At 43.7% G+C, this 22,640-nt stretch overlaps 1 protein-coding gene and 1 long non-coding RNA gene across 2 annotated transcripts in view; one reads left to right on the forward strand and one right to left on the reverse strand.

The window, feature by feature from the left end:
- LOC115601283 overlaps positions 1-14,724 on the forward strand; it is a 136,857-nt gene extending 122,133 nt beyond the window's left edge. The window contains exon 8 of the long non-coding RNA XR_003989295.2: positions 14,545-14,724. This is a non-coding gene — a long non-coding RNA (uncharacterized LOC115601283). The remainder of the gene's footprint in view (positions 1-14,544) is intronic.
- Positions 14,725-17,004: 2,280 nt separating this feature from the next.
- LOC115601280 (cytochrome b-c1 complex subunit Rieske, mitochondrial) lies at positions 17,005-20,045 on the reverse strand. Its single transcript, XM_030471053.2, has 2 exons — positions 19,617-20,045; positions 17,005-17,787 (listed from the first exon to the last, which is right to left on the reverse strand). Exons 1-2 carry the CDS (start codon positions 19,825-19,827, stop codon positions 17,177-17,179), a joined length of 822 nt encoding a protein of 273 aa, XP_030326913.1. The 5' UTR covers positions 19,828-20,045; the 3' UTR covers positions 17,005-17,176.
- Positions 20,046-22,640: the final 2,595 nt, after the last annotated feature.

The raw sequence follows: 22,640 nt of genomic DNA on the forward strand, positions 1-22,640 counted from the left end.
ACGGACAGTAATTTAATACTTATTGAAAAGAGGCTCTTTTCTGAAGACTGAGAGTATCTATCACTTTCTGAGTATCTAGAAATGATCTCATGATTCACATTAAGCTGAAGTTGTGGAGTAACACTGCAGCATGTGTGCGTGTGGCTGTCAGACCAGTTGATCAGATCCACTGGACAGGACCAGCTGTGGGAGGTCAAGATTGCTTTATTTTTCCTAAACACAGTTTTCTTAGCCTGGAAGTAATAATAAATGGGTTTAGGTGTTTCAAACAAACATGGTTGTGGTGTACACATGGAGCATGAAGCTTTCTCTGGGTTTCATTGTGCTGAGGTTTCATTGTGTCTGTAGGAGAGTGAGCTCAGAGGTGAGACAGAGCAAGTGTGGGCCCCAGGAAGGGAACGCTTGGGTGAGGAACCATGGAACTGCCATGGGGAAGGCCATGGGCTTCAGAGGCAGAGACAGCACATCTCTTGCCTCCATAGCTAAACAGCAGATAATTATGAAAGTATTTGGCATCTTTACAGCTCCTCTTTGAAACGGAAGCAGTCTCTGAATTTCTTTTTCCCCAGTGGCCCAAACGGCACAGCGCAAACCAGACCTGTTCCAGGCACTTTGGCTAAGATCACAACTGCCAGGCTTCTTTAGTATAAGAATTTATGCTTCAATGTGATTTGCAGAATTGCAGAATCCCAGACTGGTTTGTGTTGGAAGGGACCTTAAAGCTCATCCAGTTCCAGCCCCCTGCCACGGGCAGGGACACCTTCCACTAGAGCAGGTTGCTCCAAGCCCCTGTGTCCAACCTGGCCTTGAACACTGCCAGGGATGGGGCAGCCACAGCTTCTCTGGGCACCCTGTGCCAGCGCCTCAGCACCCTCACAGGGAAGAGCTTCTTCCTTATATCTAACCTGAACTTCTCCTGTTTCAGTTTAAACCCATGACCCATTGCCCTATTGCTACAGTCCCCAATGAAGAGTCCCTCTCCAGCCCCCTTCAGACACTGGAAGCTGCTCTTGAGGTCTCCACGCAGCTTCTCTTCTCCAAGCTGAACAGCCCCAACTTCCTCTTTAAAACATCAGACTACCAAAGATGTATTCTTTTTCCCTTTCCCCACATGGGAATACACTACTGAAACATTTTCTAAACATCTGAAAAACAATTTTGACCTGCGGGAACAGAGACTTCAGCCATTAAACCAGAGACAAGCAAGTGTGGCCGCACAGAAACACACAGACCTTCTCAGAAAGAAGACCCGGAGAGCGGAATGGCCCAGCCTAGTCTTAGTATGAACCTGAACAATGGAGGTGGCCAAGTGGCGCCACCCTCTGCCATGAACCTGGAAATGTTAATTTTCCAGCTGTGATTGAAAGTTGCATTATTCTTACCCTATCTATCACCTTCAACAGTCCACAGTGCTGACCTCCAGGTTACCATCCATGCAAGTAAGATCCTTTCTAACATGTCACCCATGATGTTTCAACCAATCATTCACATCCACAAAATTTATATTCCTAAAGTAACAGTATTCCTAGAATTCCTAAAGTAACAGTAATTCAGATGGTGACAGACTTTTAATTAAAATCACTAGATTTTAATCTAATGAAGCTAAAGCTTCAGCTTTTAGCTGCTTCTCTCTTTCTACTATCAAGACGTATTGGAGCGCAACAGTTTGCTAAGATAAAGTTAAAATAGCCTGGAGCCAGCTCTGAGAGCTGAACATTGCCCACATCTCTCCAGGTACGTGCATATATAGCTAATTAGGGAAATAGGAAGCATTTCTGTCAAGTTTTGGCCTTGGTTTTAAGGACATTTTTAAAGTTCAGTAACCGCTGAATAACCAACAAAAACTCAGAACAAGCCACTGTCTGATCTACATCCTGGAAGATGAACCTCTAGACCAGATCTGGAAATAATGAAGGAATATTGAGCAGAAGGGGAAACTGGCAAGTATGGAAAGCTTGAAGAGAGGCTGCAGTTGGCTCTTGGCCAAAGTTGTCATAGGTACCAACACAAACCAGCTCTAGACTTTCTTCTGGAAGGGTGTGAACTCTCACACTTAACTGGAAGCATCATCTCAGTTGGAGGGTGGGACAGGAAGGACACCTGCTTCTCTACATGGTTACCCACCGTTTCCTACTGCAGAGCATTTTGAGGCTATATGCACTTCAGATTCTCCTATCTTTGCATCCTTCATGTACTTAATATATTTTTCTCAGATACCTGGGTTATAACAGCAGTAAGTCTAGCTCTGTAAGGCCTTTTTTATAACTTTGGTCAGTATAAAATATTGCTAGGTAACTTTCAGCTCACTGATATGCAAACAGGCAAAAATCTTTCTCAAGCTGATATCAAAGCTAACACCGCATCAAAAATGTTTAATGAGAAAACTCATAGGTGAGCTATTAAAAATGCAACAACCTGGTCAGTGTCTGGAAAGTTTAACGACAGATAATAACATTCACAAGCTGATGCGAAATTGTTTACTTGAGGGAAATAGAAACCTATCGAATTGTCTGAACTGGCCATTGGAGTTTGTGAATTCTTTTCAGAGATGAGACACATTCCTATTTGAATGTAGGTAACTATTTATAGGAGCACCTAATTTGGGAGGAGAAATTTGCTATCAATAACATTACATCTGTTCAAGATATACCAGGCTGCTACTGATACATTGCAGTGAAGGCTGTTTTCATCATGTGAAAAAGTGAATATTCACTTGTGTCTTGAGAGGATCTGCGCAGTAGCACCTGAATAAAAACAAATCTTGGGTATTTTTTGTTGTTCTTTTTACTTTCCTTTTTCAAAATAAATAAAATCATGAGTGTTCCATTGTTCTTTTGTCACTTTTTAGGTTAAGACTAAAGTACTTTTTTCTTTTTTTTTTTCTCCTGAGTGGGTTTCATCTCCATTTCTTGAAAGAAAAGGAAAATATTCACTTAACAGATGATACATTTGTCTAATACCCCAAGGCTTATGGGAAAAATGAGGGGGGAAAAAAAGGAAAAATATATTGAGAACTTCTGTTCAGTTCAAGTCAATGATGTCTCATGTGAGGGGAGTAGCAATAGAGAGGGAATACACAAACACATGGATTTGGCTGAGAGAACCTCTGGTTGGCTGATCTGAATTGTTGGTGGGTTTACATTATGGTTTTGTTCTTTATGTACAAAGTACCTGTGTAGTTATCTCAATCTCCATGTGTTAACTGCTTGCTTAGCACTGCTCAACACTCCAGTTGATCAGCCAGTGAGACCAGCCTGCCTGTGAAATTGTTGTCTTGAGTCTGATCCTTGTGGGATTTCTCTGGTGGTTAAAGAATTCACCCCCAAACCATGTTCTACTTTGTAAGGTTTCTTAAAAACCTTATTCATTTTTATTACTGATTTTCGTGAAATGGTAGGATTACAACGTTTCAGGTCTCTAGCGCTATAAAATATCTGTAAAATCGGTCAGCAAATCAAAAACGTTTGGAGAGATGACATACATAGAGTGATGGCTTAAGCTTTGATTCCTTAGGAAAACTAGCACTGTGCAACATTGATAAAGAGGTGTAAGTGCTTTAAGAACTGTCATACCCTTAGACGATGACAAATGCTTGTTAATGAGTGACCAAAAAGTGGGTGTTTTAGTGAATTAGTGTTATTATTCAGCATTTTTACAGATAATCATGAAGTAAATATAAAATTGCCAATGCTAAGATTTGCAGATGACCCAGGGTCCAGGCACACACCAAGGGCAGAGCGCTTGCTGGTGCTGCTCGGAGGCCAAGCCAGGCCCCTTGGGCTTTGGTACAGCCAGATTCACACCCAGGAACAAGCAAGAGAGTTCTACCTGCAGAGGAGGGGCTATGCTCCGGAAAGCTCTATTTCTGAACCGTCAGCTCCAGGGTTCTGCCTGTAGCACATGTAGTGATGTGGAGGGTTGTGATGTGAGGTGGCACAGCGAGCTGGAAGGCTCAGAGGTGCCTGAGCCCTCCTCTCAGCACGCCTAGGGAGAGGGGTCTAACTGAACCAGAGCTGTCCGTCTTCCTTTCTCCTCCTTGATGAGATTCCTCATATCCAAGGATTCTGCTGGTCGGAGAGTTTCTAATTGGTTCCTCAGTAAACAGTTGGACTTGATCTTAAAGGTCTTTTCCAACCTAGTTAATTCTATGATCCTCAGTAAATCCAAGGAGGAAGAGCATTTGTTTTCTTTCTTAGGTGTAATCTAGCCTTAGGTTTTTTTCACAAGTACGCAATTACTAAACTACTACTGCACCAAAATTATTTCCAAAGAACTAGAAAGAAATAAAACCATATATATATTGCAGGAGAAGATAGAAGAAGCCTAATGAGTAGAATGGGCTGATTTCCTCTAATTAGACAGAGAAGAGAGCTGAATTAGCACTCTTGCAGTTGAACGGGCACAGATTTCATTGGATTCCCGCCAGGCTTTTTGATGAGGAATTGTACCACAGTGGGAAATGCTGGGGCTGTACTCTCACAGGAGCAGCATGACAGAATTCACATTTCATGGTTCTGTAGCAAATCTACTAACTTTTAGCAGCCAAAGTGTTAAATGTTTTGTCTCACTCAAGAGCCAAAATCCTGAGTGGATGTTACAGATGGTGATAGGCATGCTTTTGGAAAGATGATGAATGCCTCCAGCTCAGCTGCAAATGGCTAATTAATTATTGTCCAGTGAGTTCTTGATTATGATATAGTGGAAATTTACGGAATCAGCTTTGGTGAATATTTTTGAGAACAATAGCTTTTAAGCATAGGATTTATTCACCAGAGGAAATTCACCTCTGCCTACAGAAAAAGCACAGAATCCCCGTAGCATGTGAGCTGCCTTCAGAGTAGTAGTTAAATACTGAAAGGGAATTGTGGCTGATGCCGCCTGCTTGGGAACAGTTCTGAAAGTCACTCCTAAGGTGAAGTACTTCGCTGCCAGCCCCTGTGCTTTAGCCAGGCAGACTCTGCACCAAGCCAGATCATTCTGCAGGTGACCAAATTAGTGGTAGAGAAAGGGTGACTCTGTTCTTTGGGCAAGTGAAGTATCCAAAGAGAAGAGACAAAGGTCAGAGGAATAATTTAAATTTTTCCTTGCTTAGCAATATATATAAATAAAGAAAAAAAAGAAATCAGTACTGCAGAATCCTTGGCCAGAGCCATAGGCCATAAGGTCAGATACAACTGTGCCAATATTAACTGCTGCTAATCGAAAGTCAGGTTGCTGGCGCAAAGAAGCAGAAGATGCATGGGCAAGAATGAGAGAGCCAGCAGTGAGGGAGACAGAGGGACATGGCCCCTGTGCTGGCCTGAACGGGGCTGGGACACAGGGCTTGGTGAATTGCATTGTGCACGGCAAAAACCGAGCTGAGGAAATACCTGTTTTTTTCTTGGTGAAAGAGTGTGCTGCTGGGTGCCTGTGAAGCTCGAACAGCCTGGCAGTGACAGCAGGGACTGAAGCAGCAGCCACGGCCCCTGTGCTGAAGCTGATCCAGGCAGCAGCCAGCTGGGCTTGCTGTTGTGAAGGATCTACAGGCTGCCTCCTGAGACAGCGTGCTGGGCTTCTAAGTGCCCTGAGACACTAAGGCTTGTTTGCATCTGCTGAAAGTGTGTTTTATGAGTCTGATTGCTTTTCTGAATGGAAACAAGTATTTTGAAGTGGTTAATTTATGAGAATAAATATTATTCGGCAGGTTCCTAAACTCCCCAGGGTAAATAATACAGACATGGTAAAGGCCAGCTCCATTGTGTTAATAATTGATGTTTGGCTTCCTCTTAGCTCCACTGTAATATATTCATTCTACTTTGTAAAAGTGCAATTAAATCTGAATTATAGTAATCAATAGAGCAGCAGCATTTAGAACCAGGGAACATAAATGGAATGGAATCTTGCTCTATAGGAAGTTTGTTGAGGTATATTGCAAAAATTAACTTAATTGGATGGAATTTTAAATGATCACAAAGGAAATTAAATTATAATTGATACATTTTCAGAGGTTTTCTTTTTAACCAAAACCAAGTCCTAACAATTTGACTGAAATAATTTCCCTTCTTTTACTTCCATCATGTCTCCCAGCCAGCCCATACATTGATGATGGGATGGAAAACACAGCGTTCTTATGCTTGTCCAAACATCCATGCTGTTGGTGGACAAGTGAAAGGAATAGCTGGGGATGTGATGGGAAGCAGATCCTTCTTTTGGAATACTTAGTGGTGGGTGTGGGAGGCTGTAAAAAGGAGTAGTGGGGGGTGAAATGTTGCTAATGCCCCGACTTTGGTGTAAAAAGAAGCAATGGAGAAGGAAAGCCCGTGGAGGCACTGTGTTTCCAATAACGGTATGAAGGTGAGATGGGCTGTGGCAAACCTGTGGGCACTGCCCTGTAAAGCTTGTTCATGTGTTGAAGCTTACATTGGAATACTTCTTGGAGCGTCTCTGGGACTAAGGTAGACTGTGTGGGGTTTTGTGCCCTTGGGATTTAGCACCTTAAACAACAACTGGGTTATATTCTCCATCTTTTGTCTCTTCCTACTTCCTTTTATGACAGTGTGTTAGTTTGGAATAACTGTCCACAGTGTTCATGAAACCCTTTCTGGACCTCGTGCTCTGCGGCGCTGGCAAGACCAGCACTGGGTTTGTTCCTGTGTTTCAGTGCTCAGTTTGGTTGGATCAGGTGCAAAGCCTGAGTACGGTGTTACCTTCCCCTAATACTTCATTTACTCAAGACGAAGGACTCTGGAACTGAGCTGAGGCCTGACTCTGGTGGTGGGTCTTGACAAAATCTAGCTTCTGTCCCCATTGCTGGGAGTGGGGAACAAGCTGCCAGCAGAGGTGGAGCTGCAGGGTAAGGGGGGAACCCAGAGCTGGTGGAAGCCACTGGGGGGCTGTCAGTGTAAAAGCACAATACTAAGTGATTGTTAATATTAATAATCACCATCATATTCTCCTTCTCTAGAGCACTGTGGTGAAACTAAATGCTTTCAGTCATCTAGGAAGTGTGTAATGGCTCAATAATGTATTCCCTGTTGCAACTTTTGGACTTTATGCAATAGCAACAGAAGTATAAAATGTGTTTAATTAAAGGAAGAAGCTGATTTAATTGAACAAATATGCCAAATAAGTAACAAAAAGTAGAACCAGTAACATGTTGGTGTAACTTTACAAGCACAATTTTGGTTTTTACTATAGGAACTTAAAAACAAGCCATCTGTTAAATAATATGATTAATTTTTTATTAATGCAGTTAGTTTTTCTTTTTCTGGTGGCAATAGAGTATTAAGTAGGAGCTACCAGCTAGATGGGAGAAAGGTGCTATGGAAGGAGATGCTTTTTTGGCTGGAGCTTTGCCCACTTGAGTCAGGAAACTAAATAATTAAAGTTCTGCTTAAACCAGTGTATTTTCCTGGGAAGCATCAGCCTGTCACAGTGTAACGCCTCGCTCTGCATGTGCGCTATGATTTAATAACGCCTCCATCTTCCCCATGAGGCATGTTGTCTGCTGACAGAGCCCTCACTAATACGCCTACCCTGACAGTTGTCATGCGGTACTGACTTCTTTTGGTGGGTAGCAAATCCTGTCATTTTATACCTCTTCTGTAAAGGTATAATACATTTCAGATTCTCTACGCAGAAATGCACCTTCATAGAGTATTATAATGTACATTGTTTTTCTTTTTTTATCAGCACAATAGATTGATCCCCTTCCATACCATGGAACAGCATAATGATTATTGATTTACTGCTGTACTTACTTACACTTACTTATCAGAAAGGTGCTTCCAACGCATTAGCAAACCCCTGGAGTGCTTCTGGCAATATGAAAAGGTGCCTGGGCAGCTGTAAATGCAGGGAGGAAGGTACCTAGAGCAGCAAATTCCCCCCTCACGGGCACGGCAGCACGCTCAGCCACCGGCCATCTCACAGCAGCCCTCTCCACAGGACAACTGCTGGTGGGAGGACTGCGTGTCTCTGCCCTGGGCTGCTGCCTCTGGCAGCTGCGCCCTCCTTTTCCCATTTGTTTCCCTTGCAGTGAAACAACCCTGTTCATGTGGTATGAAGCTATGTATTAATGTTGGACACTGTAGCTCTGCATCAGTTTAAAGACTTCTCCAGAAGCTACATCGGTTTAGGGTTAGGAAACCATTAAAGTGTTTTAGCCCACCTACATACTTCCATGTATGTGCTGTCTGGGAGGAGCGTGAGCAAGCAGATCAAGTCATTCCTACAGTAAATCTCTTTTGACTGAACCTGAGCACAGCACAGTGCATACAGGAGAATGAATAGACCAATGATAGTAACAGGAGCTGATTACATTATGATGGGCAACAGCAGCAAATAGGTGTTATCTCGTACTATGAAATACAAACTCCTGGCCAAACAAGCAAGCCTAGATTCTCAAAGAGCGTTTTCAGCAGTCTGTGACAATGACCCTCAAAATTGTGTATTAAAAACCATAAGAAATTTCAGAAGTGCTGTCTTGGCCCTTAGTGTGGCTGAGAACAAGGCATTTGTGTTGCTCAGGTGCAACTGGTTATCAAATTTTCATCCCACTGGGAAATGCTGGTGGTCCCCTTTGTCAGAGCTCACCAATGCCCTTCAGTTTGTCCCTGTCAATTCATTCCAAAGTGACTTCTTCTAAGAAAACCTCTTCTGCTGTTTATTCATCTTTTAGGAAAACACAGGATGCAATTATTAAAGAGAAAATGATGTCTTATATGCACATGGAGTTACCAGTTTATTAAATACATCTTATTGTGTGTACTAGTAAATATATAAATTTAAATCTCTTGAGGCATACAGAAACAAATAGAGTTTTAAGACGTAAAACTGCCTGACAAAATTCTAAGCAAGCAGTACATATTTATCACAAAGCAATTAAATATCTTGGGGTTTTTATTCCAAAATTAATTTAGCACATTGATTTAACATGAAAAGAGTGACTTCACAAAATCTTCAGAGAATTAGTATCTGCCCGTTGAATAAGTTATCTAAAATCTATTTTATTATGCAAAGCTATGTAAAATAAATTGCATTCAAGCAGTGGTTCAGAAAGCAGCTTATCGTGACCTGATGTTCATAAAGAAATACCATGAAAGATCTCGGGATCACTGCTTTGCTTTCAAGATGGGAAAAATTAAACATGACTAGTCTTTCATCTGGAAATAGCTAATTTGACATGGAGATAATTATCTTGATACTTTGAAATGTGATTAACTCTAATTATAGCCAGGAAAAAAACTACAGGGAACAATGGAAACAAAATGGAAGTGTGGAAGTGCAGCCAGCCAGGGTGTGATCCACGTGCCGGAGCAGGTCTGGGCAGCAATCCCATTGTACGCACAGACGTGGCGCCAGGTCCTCTATTTGGGAATTCCTGTTTGCACACTTACTTACCCCTCAGTGAGTGTGTAACACAAGCAGTGCTGGTGCTAAATGGCTTCTCTAACTGTAGGTATGTGCATAAACAGACACACGCATGTGCGTACAGACTAGAGCTGGCACCCAACTTACTGTAAATCCAGGATACTTGTTTTGGCCATGGATAATCACACTGTGCAAGCTCAGTACCTTGGTTCCAGCAAAGGGGTGCAGGAAGGCTACCCAAGCAAGTGATTTAGGGAACATTTTTCCTTTTGCCTGATAAAGAAAAACACAATTGCATGTGTTAATTCATTTGAAATCTGAGGACTGGCACTATTAAATAGCTAATATTATTCTACATGCACGGAAAAAGGTCTTCAGTGTTTGGCTTCCTTTTAACTAAACTTAATAAACTGCTCCTTTTGCTACTGTTCTCTGGCAGTGACATCCGTAAGGAATTCCTCAATTGGGCTTTATTTTTTAAGCATTTCCCAGGATTTGTCATAAGGCATAGGTTCAAACCAGGGCTCACTTTGCTCAGGTCTGGTGACATATGGATGCAAAAGTACACACAAAGAAGAGAAAGCAGTGTGGAGTGGGTAGTGCTTTCATGCTGAAGGCAGCTCCTCAGGATGGGTTGGGAGAGGAAGCCCAGGGGTCTGGCTGTCAGAGGTGTGTGTGGCTTTCCATTTCAGCAGATCTCTCATATTCTTGTTTTATGGATTCTGGTTTTATAGTTAGTGCACTATACAAAGCTTTCTACCTTTTCCAAAGGATCTGCCCATTCAGACTGTTCATTCTAGAATATTGGACAATAAATGGATTATTATTGTTACTGGCAGTTTAGCATTCCTGTCAGACGTGCTCCTGAACAGGCAGTGGTGTGCTTTCTTTACATTTTCACCTGTTATCTCAAAATGGCACACTGAGATTGGGTTTGTTGCATAATTACGGTCTTTAAGTTATTTTACCAGTTTGGGGTTTTTTTTGGCTGGTTTTTGTTTGCTTGTTTGGTTTTAAATGGAGTTGGTTAGGGCTTTTTGGTTTGTTTCATCTATATATGTAGTTTATTGACACGAATCAGTTGCCACCACGAGACTGGGGAGCTGCACACAGAAATTCTTCAGGGCGGAGAAATGTCTTTCTATTTTTTATTTTATTATTTTAATGTTTGAAGTTCCTTAGACAAGCAGATGCATAATACCCATGCTCACTGGCATTTCCTGTTTTTAATATGGCATGGTAAAACTTACTGCTCCAGTTACCCAGTTTTCAGGGCAGGGGGGTCTTTGCCTGTCTCCCTCATTAGCTTCCATTCCACATCACCTTGCTTCGTGCTGGGCAGACTCACTTCCAGCACAGCTCCACAGCTTCCTCCCAAGCCCCCGAGGCCACGCGCTCCTGCTGAGCGTGTTGACAGAGCTGGAGTGCTGCAGGAGCACTGCTCCGAGCTGCTGCATGCATGGAGCAGCCCTGAGCCCCGTGCTGGCCTCCTTGCGACTGACATTCTGCCTGTGACCAGGGAAGGGGATGCTCCGTTTCTAACCTACTTTACTATTCTCTTCAGTACATCTAATATTTGCAGAAATACTCAAATAGAGATAAATCTTTCTAATTCTCTTGGATTTCATTGTAATGACATGAATTGTGATGAATTCTTTCAGTATTTAAGAAAAACAATTGTCAATTAGCTTTTGTGGGGAACTGTTCATTGTGGTTACTCATCAGTTGGGCATTATGGCTTTATTTGACAACTATGTTATTAAAACATGCAGCAATTTGCTTTTTTGGTAATCTATCTAAAAGCCAGCACGAGTTTCAGAAATAATGTGAGCTTTGGAATTATAACTGGAGCGTGTTTTATTAGGAATTATTTTATAATGAGGTGTTACTGTTCAGAATTAACTATTTCATATGAAGACAATTTAATGTATTATTCACAGGAACTAGATAGCTTACCTGTTTAGGTGTTTTTATAAATGCTTGAAGAATAATTGTATTAATAAGAGATAAATAAAAGTAGACAATCATTATAAGGTAGAAAGGCTTGATTAAATAATGAATGGTTTTAAAAAAAATACTTTCTTTCCAAAACACTGGAGCAGTTCCTGCAGGTTTGTATTGCCCGATGGAGTCTCGTTCCCACCTAACCTGTGGGTCCATGCTGCGCTGCGGGATTGCTCCAAAGCTTGTTCAGTCCTTTTAATAAGCAACTTCCACAACACATTGACTGAACTTCAAGTTAAGTCTGCGCGCATCAGTATGTAACATTAGCAACAAACGTTCTTAAGCAAATGAGTGTGTTATGTTCTAGGTACTTTGATTACAGGCTGCGTGCTGGCTCTAGTTGTGACAGCCTGTTAAAGGAGTGCTTCGGAGCCACTGATGGATGCAAGCTGATCTCATTACTACAGTAAAAATTCAGAAAAACTCAGAGAAGTTTGTGATGTTTCGGATACTGCTACCTGTGGTAGGTGGGGTAGCAGGCATCAGAACACTAGCCAAAGCGCACAAAATGAATTGATGCAAACCCAAAGAGTATCCTCTGCTGATACTCTTCATAGCTGTCGGGTATTTCAAAGATCAGCTGTATCTTGCCCAGAGATTATTTACTGGCCATAGCTTTCATTACAGAGTAGCCAAGTACCAATAATCTAAAACATATAAAATATATAAAAGTTTAAAAAGTCTATATTCAAGTTTTAAACCTTTCTGCTTATGAGGAATGTTCTTCTGGCCTTTTCTTGTCTCATTTGGGAGGCGAAATGTAAGCTATATATTTGCTCTGGAATTGGCTTGGCTCTAAGGGAGCCATTACAGTTGCTATTCAAACCTCTGGATTCAGAGTGTTTAGAATTATTGTTCTATTCAGTGGAGTATTTTAGTGTAGGAGGTGCCATGTGAGATCAGTCTGTATAAACCTTGTCTCTATAGACATTTGTATGCTGAAATCTTCTCTACAGTAATACTAATAACAATAATATTACTGGTAACTGTCCCCCACTCTATATAGGTGCTGTATTCAAACAGCCCTAAATAGGTCTGCAGAAGTGTATTGCTTCATCACAGCTATCATAAAATGAAGGGCAGACACTTGCCACTGATACAGATAATTACCAGTGGCACTGAGTTCCTTGCTCTCCTCACAGTATATATGTCCTGCATGGGGCTATGGCCCACCCTGCCTACAGCGTCACCCAGCAGGAAACACTTCGGCAGGAGCATGGGAAGCAGACCAGGGCCTCCTCTGGACTTGCTCCAATAGCTCCATGTCCTTTTTATGTTGAGGACACCAGAACTGTATGCAGTACTCCAAGTGAGGTCTCACAAGAGCAGAGCAGAGGGGCAGGATCACCTCCTTCGACCTGCTGGTCACGCTTCTTTTGATGCAGCCCAGGATACGGTTGGTTTCTGGGCTGCAAGTGCACACTGCCGGCTCATGTTAAGCTTCTCGTCAACCAACACCCCCAAGTCCTTTTCTGCAGGGCTGTTCTGAATCTCTTCTCCGCCCAACCTGTAGCAGTGCCTGGGATTGCCCCGACCCAGGTGTAGGACCTTACACTTGGCTTGGTTAAACTTCATAAGGTTGGCATCGGCCCACCTCACAAGCGTGTCAAGGTCCCTCTGGGTGGCATCCCTTCCCTCCAGCGTATCAACCGAACCACACAGCTTCGTGTCATCGGCAAACTTGCTGAGGGCGCATCAATCCCACTGTCCATGTCACTGACAAAGATGTTGAATAAGACTGGTCCCAACACCGATCCCTGAGGGACTCCACTCGTTACTGTAACTCGTTACTCGTTCTCTGCATGCTTTTTATTCTTACTTTGCCCTTTTATTTGTTGTTACTCTGGGAGGTGATCTGAATGGTGCACTGGAAAGATTTAACCAGTGGCTGAACAGTGACTGTGTTATGGCAGATGTGCATCAACCTGAAACTAGAAAATTCTCCTCTGCTCCTTTAAATCTGTCTTTAAAAGAGCAGAGTTTTGAGTAGTAAAAGAAAATGTGACTTTAAACCAATGCATCTGAAAAATATTATGGACAAGTATAACCACTTGGCAGAATGAGTTAGAGGTATCAAAGATTAGTACATAAATGAAATGAATGATGCTGCACAAAGAGGGGTTTCTGTGGTGGCACTGAAGGATGTTACTGGAGATAAGTGACTGACTTATTGGCCTCAAAAAAATATGAACCAAGAATAATGAAAACACTGAGACTTGTGTTCTCACAGAGTGAGATGGAAGGGTTTTGTCAAAAACTACAATTAGATGTCAAAAACATCCCTAAGCCATGGCTTTGTTGTGGAGTTTAAAGACTTCAAAGCAGGGTGTCATTCGGAAATACACTGTGGTGCAGTGGGGATGCAGCTCAGCAGATAATGGTAACAGCAGTCATTAAGATCCTTAGATGAAAGTGGTTTTATAAACAGTAGTTAAATGAGTTGCTAAAGATAATTCTAGTCAAGGACTTCAGTATTATTTAATTGTTGTAATTTATTTCAAAATAAAAATATCAACAGATAAATGTAGATGTTTTCAAAAGCTGCACAGGAAACCAGAAGGGCTTTGCAGCCAAGTCTAAAGAATGCAAGAGAGAAACCAAATCTGTGCAATGTTTGGATTATTTTCTCTCATGAAGAACAAAGTGGTACTGATAAAACTAATTACAGAAGAAAATTGAGAAAACTGTTTTGTATTGTTCAAACAAATACAAATCAGCTAAACCCCATTCCCTTAAAGCTCACTCGGGGAGACAGCAAAAAGCAGCACACAAGAAGCTGTCAAAGATGTTAATAGATTGTATCTCAAGCCAGGAGAAACATACTGATGATAGACTACTGATGAATGAAAGACAGCCAAAAACCACAGAATGAGGCAATTTCTGCTGCCTTTGAGCTTTGTGGAAGATAAATGGAAAGCAAAGTGACTTAAATACCACAAACATGACGGAAGAAATGCAATTACAGATTCAAGAGATTTTTCTTCATAGGTTTCTAACCCTCCCTCAAAGATACCAAGGCTGTGACTCTGGCCATCCTGCCTGCAGTGGGGCTTTGGCGCTCAGGGAATTGTGATTCATTACTGTTCAGGGTGCATTTACTTTGCAACAGATAATTTTAGCCCCACAGATTCTAATCTTCAAAGCTATGACACGTTAAAAATGATACAACCATCCATTGTCTATTTTCAGGGGTTCAGAGCTGTGCTGCTGGAAGGCACCTCCGAAGGTGCAGCCTGAGCTGCCACTGACAAGTGTTCTTCCCAGCTTCCACTGGGGACGTTCCACATCTCTTTCCAGGTATCTAATCTTGAACTATTATTAACTATTAAATATTCTACAGTTGGAAAGACTCATTTTCCTCCCAACAAAGTCTCTGCTTCTAATTCAGGCCTATTATTTCTTAGCTTATACCCAAAGTTTACAGAGAATAGTTCACTTTTATCTATTTATATTTTTGTTTTGGAATAGTTTTAAAAACATTGTTACATCTCCTCCATCTTTTCTAGTTGTTCCACTTTCATTTCAGTCATATGTAAACTTAAGCATAGTTGTTGCATTCGTCTGAATACTGCTCTAGTTGGGACAGTTTTCTTTAAGTAAAGCACCTGGAGTTACAAATCATCTTCAGGTAATGCTTTACCAGTGATGAAGTAGGATGGGTTTTCACATTCTCCATACAAGCCTTCATCCCAACGGGCAGCCTTTTTCATCACAGTGGCCCTATGGACTCTTCTGCAGCTTGTGATCTCCTATAACCCCAGATCCTTCTCTGCAGACCTGCTACCTAGAAATTACCTCCTAACACAACATCCTAGGTTTGTAGAGCATTATGCGTCAAGATTATTTTTAATTCTAATCCTTTTTTTCATCAACATTTGCAGCTCTACCCAGTTCATGCAACCTTTATAAAGCTCATTTTCTCTTCCGACATATACTTCCGTATAGATTGAGTGTAATTTAAGCACCAGCTGCTTCTGTGCAAGTGATCTCATGTGTGACCCTTTGAGCCCAGCTGTGAGGTAACTGCTCCAGCTCCCATTGTCACCTCGGACACTGCCCCGGCCGTTCCTTGCTTACAGGGGGCAAAGTCACTGGTACTGCAGTACTTCATGATTATGGAAACAAAGATGAGGCCTAAATAATGTGCCTGTAGGCTGAAAAACATCTTCACGGTGAGGTAAGAGTAGCTACCTGAGATGAGCAATGCTTTAATGCTACTTCAGGAGTTACTAAGCTATTTCCTTGATACAGGAAATTTCAAGAAAGATCAGCCCTGCAAGGGAAGGCACAGACACAGATACCAGTTAACTTAGGTACAGGTTTGGGAACTTCTCTTCCAGTACTGGTTTAGCATGATTCATTATAGCAAAAAAAAGTTCTCGAGAATGTTTCTGTCGACATAGTGGTAAGGTGTAAAGCTCGAATTCATGGAGCAGTGTAAAACATACACCTGAGATTTGCAGTGGTCATCTGTGGCCTTTGTCACTGAATTGCCTGAGAACAGGTGAGCCAAACGCACCAATATTCTCATTAATCCTATTGAAAACCTGGGCTTTAACCCAATTGTCAGCACAGCTTTACATGAGCTGTGTGTGGCTGAACATTCCAGACCAGGGAATTCTGAAGATTTTATTGTCTATTTTGCAACTGGAGGGAGCACATTAATGCAGTGCAAGACAGAAGTGTCCACACAGCAGAAGAATGGGAAGCAAACAGGAAGTGCAGGATACATTGGCGTCTTTTGGTTTGATTTTTGGGACAGCAAACCCTGTTTGGTCTTGTGCACTGGAGTTTATAGCCTAGTTTTGCACTGGCAGGACCAACACAGTTTAAATGGTCTGGTTTGGGCTGCATTTGTTTCTCTGTGCTGTCAGTCAGCTGCAAGGTGAAAGAGGCTTCAAAATTTTGGCCTTTATTTGGCTTATCCTACAGGCAATGTGAAGGGATAATGCTCACACAAATCAGTGAGTCCAATGGCATCTCATTTTTTGGCTATGTTTAACCCTAGAGATTAGTCCAGAACCAGTTCTTAGGATTTGATTTTCACCCTTTGTAAAACTTGGTTTCCCTTTTTACTTCTTCTTCAACTTACTGCGTTTGGGAAAGTGCCGCTTAGCTCCCAGTGTCCCAAGCACAGCTAAACATCCCTGGCCTGATGTTTAGGTATGCGTAAGTTCAAGCCTTATCTGCAAGTATAAAAATTATAATTCTAACATGACATGCTGATTTTTGTCCACATCATCACAAAATTACATTGCTGTCATTCCAGATAAACAATTATAAGCTGCCTCTGAACAATGTAAAAGAATTTTCTTTCTAGGGAGGTTTTTCTTTTTTCCTTCACTTCATTTGAAAACAGAAACACATTGGAAGGAACAGGATTGCATCTCGTAGGATTCTACACTGAAACTTACTCCAAACTGTTAGAAGTTCAAAGGAACATCTTCTTTAGATGTTCCTTCCCATAATGCACTAAAAACAACAGAAAGTAAAAATAACGAAAATAGGAAGCAATCGCTGTGTAGTTCACTGTCTGTCTTGGATCAGCTGCCCTTCAAGAGAGCTCCATAAACATACTCTGGTCTGCTGTGGTTTCTCTTTGACTAGACACGCCAGTCCACACACAAATAAACACACATTACCATAAGCCAGGAACATGCGCTCACTCCAAGTTTTATTTAAAATTGAACACAGAAGTACTCAACCATTGTCTGGCCGAGAACCTAGACAGCTAGTATGGTTTTACAGAACTCCATAATCTCAGTTAACCCTTCTGAGTGCACATTCATGGGAACATGAAGGTGAGTGAGCACCTTGTTACTCAGCCCACAACCACCATGTCCTCATCCAGGAACTGGTAAGTGGGAACCTCGAGGTTGTAGGGAGCAGGGCCTTTCCTGATTCTGCCAGAGGCATCATAGTGGGACCCATGGCAAGGGCAGTAATACCCGCCAAAATCCCCAGAGTTGGCAATAGGCACGCAACCGAGATGGGTGCAGACACCTACGAGTATGACCCATTCTGGCTTCTTAACTCTGTCTAAGTCATGCTGCGGATCCCTCAGGGTAGCCAGATCAACTTGAGCTTCCTGATCAATCTCTGCCTGGGTTCTGTGACGCACAAAAAGCGGCTTCCCTCTCCACTTGAAAGCCATGTTCTTGCCTTCTGGAATGTCAGATAACTTGATCTCAATCTTTGATAGTGCTAGCACATCAGCAGAGGCACTCATGCTGGAAATAAACTGGGTGACAACATTCTTAGCAGCATAGGCAGTTGCTACACACGTTGTTGCGGTCAGCAGGTAGGAAAACCCTTTCCTAGATTCACTGCTGCTTTGAGAAGATGTGGTGGGATCTAGCACGTCTTGGCGACGATAGGCAGAGAAGTCAGGTACTGCGACATCGTTATGGACGCAACGAACAGTGGCGGGTGCTGCAAGAGAAAGAACATAGAATGACAAACCTTTTAGGTAAAAAACATGACAATGTATTTGGAGTTATAGCTTTCAAATTTCATTTGTGGAATGGGCAGAAACTATTCCAGCGTCTGGGTATGATTCCACTAATGAAGTTGTAGGAAAATGGTTTCCAGAAGGTATTTTTGTAGATGAACAGGTGATTTGTGGAACTGTTTTACCTATTTGAAAATTACACAGAGCCCGATAAGGACACAGACAAATCTGAGAGAAGCTCTGGGTTTAAAGGGAACCATTTTTTCCAGAAGATTTCAAGGAAAAACTCCTGCAGGATACCATGTCCTGATAAGACAGGCCTGTTTTCCGTTCAGATGTTTCCCTGGAAAAAAACTACTATGAAGAAATTTGCTTTAGTGAAGTTTGCACATCTGTAGCTTAACATGTTGGTGCTTTGACTCAAGAAACTTCTATGCCATAAATCATCCAAAGCACAAAGCTAAGCATTTTAAGATCAAAAATACAGTATCAGACATCCACATTTATACTAAACTGTGTCAGAACTGCTCCAGTAAATAGTTTGTAAACCTGCAGACCTCTATTTACCAGGCTCACTTCATACAACGATTTAAGGATAAAGCTAATAACTATCCAACTCCTGAGGTTTTACAGTGTCAAAGCTGGGTGCTAAACTAACAAGGTGTGATGGATAATTCATGCAGTCTTCCCTTAGTTTCTGCAGCAAAAGCGAGCTGCTTCCCTCAAGGAAAATCTGTGAGCTAAAGATGGAATGTGTTATCCAGCTGAACCCAGGACACTGCTAATGAGCAACCTCTGTTCTTTGGAAAGAGCTAGTTAGTTTTTATTGTTTTCTAGCAGTTGCTACAAAGCTATCAAAGGCTAATAAAAATCATTCCCTCAAAGTACTTAGTATTTTAAGTATTCTCAGGGATTTATATGCAATGAGGAAAATATTTATATTTATTTACAAGTAACTCAGCATAGAGAAGGCATCTGCTGTAGGATTTCAACTGCAGAGAAATTAAACTGAAATTCAAAATCCTGAGAGTAAACCACACTAGCTTATTTCAGTATCAAGACTTAAAATGCTTTACATTCAGTAACAAGCAAAATATTTTTAACTTCTAAAAGTTCCTTATGCTCCATGAAAAGCGTGCTCGGTGTTAATAAAAACTAAGAATAAGACTAAACGTCAGCTACGTTAGTGATGGATCAGCAGAATTCGCGGCCTCGCAGGCAGGGCCCGGTGAGCTGCGCGCCGTGGGGATGGCTGCGCCCCAGCCCCGCGCGCACCACGCGAGCCCCTGCTGCACGGACCCGGCACCTTCCCCTGCCTGGTGCTCCTCTGACCCCTGCCCCAGCGGCGGGAACAGGAATTCCAACAAGGAAAACGGTGACAGCTCGCCACAGCGAGGGCGCTGCCCGCGCTGTTCTGTGCCCCAGCACAGCCCCGTGCGGGCCCGCTGGACATCTCTGCTCGGGTGCCCCGGTCCACCTGAACGAACAGAACGTTCCTGCACCTTCCCAAGCGCACGATGAACACCCACCCGCGAGCGCCGCACGGCAGGAGGCTGCCGCGAGCGCATTACCGCAGCGATGACAGCTCGCACCAAAGGCTGACCCGCCGCCGCCCCTGAACGAACCCACGGCTCCGCTCCCCGCGCCGGCCCGCACCGCACCCGCCTCCCCCGCCGGGAGCAGGCCGCCCGCTGCCCGTGGCCGTGCGGTGCCGCCGAAGCCCGCGGGCAGGCGCCGGGCTGCGGCTGGGGCCGGCCCCCGCCCGCCCCGAGCGGCTCCCCCAGCCCTGGTCCCGGCAGCCGCCCCGCACCGTTAAGGCTGGCGCCGGCGACGAGCCCCCCCCGGGCAGACCGGCCGCTCAGGGACTCCCGGCAGAGCAGCGGCCGCTTCACGTCCAGCGGCACCGTCTCGGCCCGACGCGCCACGGCCGGCGCCAGCGGCTTCCTCGGGCCGGGCACGGCGTGCGCCGCGGCGGACAGGAACGGCGCGAAGGGCCCGGCGCGGGCGGCCACAGACAACATGGCGTCGGCTGCCGAGCCGGTCACCGCTGCGACCTTCCGCCGGCGGAGCACCGCGCGCACGCGCCAACGTCACCCCGTCGCTGACAGCGTTATACGTCACGGCGCAGCGGCGGGGCCACTGCTCGTGCCCGTGGCGTGGCCGGGACGCATCGGGGCGTGCCCGTGCCCGTGCCCGTGCCCGTGCCCGTGCCCGTGCCCGTGCCCGGGGCGGGGCGGGGCGGGGTGGCCGGTCACCCGGAACGGCGCCGTTCCGAGAGCGGGGCGGGAGCGGGGGGGCAGCAGGGGGGACGGGGAGCTGCGACCGCGGTGGGGCTGCAGCGTTCCGCCCGCTGCTACGTGTGTGAGAGAGAGTGTGTGTGTGTGTGTGTGTATACATACATACACCTGTGTGTGTGAGTGTGTGTGTGTGTGCACATGTATGTGTGTGCACATACACGTGTGTGTGTGTGTGTGTGTGTGTGTGTGTGCACATACGTGTGTGTGTGTGTACATGTGTGTTAAGGGAAAGGGCTTGTCCCGGTGTCTCGGTCGCCACCAGCCGCCCCTGGGCCGTCCCCTGGCGCCGTGTGGCCGGGCCTTGGCTTCAGCCAGCACGGAGCAGGTGGCGGCAGGCGCGGAGGTTGTGTCCTGTCGGAGGTGCTGGCAGTGACGGCCCGCACTGTGACGAGCTGGTGCGGTGGAAGTGTCCACGTGTCATAACAGGGTGCGAGAAGTAGGCAGGCACTGATGAAACCTCTTGGGGGAAACGTGGGAAGTGTTTTTACTTCAGAAAAAGTCAGAATATGGTACGGAAAGAATGTCAAAGCTTTAAAAGTTAGGGTGAAGTTTGGTAGTAAAAAGTACAAGGTCATACAAGGTCATTTACAGATTCATGCCAACTGTTTTTACTAAAAATTACAGACCTGTTGCAGGGAGCAATGGGAGAACCAGGAGATCCAGATGTGGTGGTTGAGCAAAGCGTAACGGTGCAGTGTGTCTACTCCACGGCTTGGTGGGATGAAGGAGATGTCCGGTTTTCAGCAGATCCAGGGAATGGTAGTTTTGTTACATGAAGCCACCACATGGCCATGCAAGCAGAAGGAACCTCTTGTGTCACTGCATGTGCAAATACTGCTCTGAGCGTGCCAGGCTCAGCACTCGGTGAGCAGGATGGGTCAGGTGGTGATCTCGGCTGTCACAGGTTTCTGTGAAACAGTTAAAACAGCTAACCTGAACTGAGCAGTGCAACGGCAGCAAGCGCACTGATCTCACTGAAACACCCCTTTATGAACCTAGCAGAGAACGTTACTGGGTACAGAAATGTGGATTACGAACAAAAGCTCGTTCAGAGGAGACGGAAAATTGCAGAAGGGTTTTTGCTTTTCTCCAGCCAGGGTTATAAATCAGTTGAATGCCGTTAGTGTGGGGTTATCTCTGAAGAGAGGTGAAGGATGAAGCTTGTAATATTTATATAATGCATGGGTATAATTTTACCCAGTGTTACTGGAGCCTGCATGTTTGTCAGTGGTAACTGTGTGTGTCTTGCTGAGATATGAATTATTAGTATTAAATACTAATTGTACTGGCTAGAGCAAAGAGGTCTGGCACTGGCTTTGTGCTTGTGGTAGTTCTCTTCTCTGTGTGTATCTATATCTTGTTTGTATACTGAGAATTCCGTGCAGGAAGCTCAGAGGCAGTGTGTTAGCTATAGTATTCTGTTCAAATGTATTTTCCCAAATACCTGATAAAAAGACATAAGTAGTGTTATTAAAGTTAAAAGGTAGTTTTATGCTCTACATAAAACGGGAACGCAGGAACACAGGATCACATTTTCAAGGCAGTTCTGGACTGGCTTTTTTTCAACACAATGGCTACAAATCAGTTTATGGATGGTTGTGAGCTGTCCCCTGTGATCTGTAATAAACACAAGGAATTGAGAAGCAGCAGGGTTTTCCCAGTGTTTTTACATGTGCTTTTTTTCGTATCTGTTAAATGTAGGAAATAACAAAAGGGATATTTACTTGTGTTTGCTGAATTCTGTAGATCATACAATATATTCTGCTGGGTCTAGGATCCTGTACTTCTATCAATATATTAATTGATGGCCATGGCAAGGGGTTGGAACTGGATGATCTTAAGGTCCTTTCCAACCCAAACCATTCTATGACTGTACAATTCTGTGACTGACTTTGAGGGGATGGAGAGCTGGATTTGGATTAATAGGAGTTTAATATTTGGAAGAGCTGGCTGTGGTCTTGTTTTCATGTACATCTCTGTATAACCTTGGAGTCTGTTCTTTTTCTTTCTCTTGGGTTGTTTTTTGTCTACAAATAAAGGACATCAGTAGCTCTGAGGACTTAGACCTCTGTCTCCTTGTGCTTAAGTTCCTAGGAGAGTTTCTGCTGGAAAAGTATCATCTGGTATAAACTCATTCACTCAAGAGCTCTTGAGTCTTAGATGCTTCTTGGCTTTTTTATACTTTGAGTTAATGTTGATTAATAATTGATCTCTATCTACCATGACTTCCCTTTCCAGGACAAAAAAGTGATTTGACCTACTGCTTTTTAAAAAAGCTTAAATTAATGAACATGGTAAGTGTAGACAGACTGGTAAGCAGCATCCTGACCTAAAGAAGCAATTAAAAATAAATCATCCATCTCCAAGAAGGATAAAAATAATACTCAGTAAAAGTTGTTTCTGCTGCTTGAAAGCGAGAATAAATTTCTTAAAGCAAAATGAATGTTAGAAGCACTCATTTTTCTGGAGGGAAAAAATAGCTTAAAAATACTTAATGCACTGAAAAAACAAGAGCAAAGGCTGAACAAGCATAATCC

This window comes from Strigops habroptila, chromosome Z, assembly GCF_004027225.2.
Source record: "Strigops habroptila isolate Jane chromosome Z, bStrHab1.2.pri, whole genome shotgun sequence".
Classification (NCBI taxonomy): domain Eukaryota; kingdom Metazoa; phylum Chordata; class Aves; order Psittaciformes; family Psittacidae; genus Strigops; species Strigops habroptila.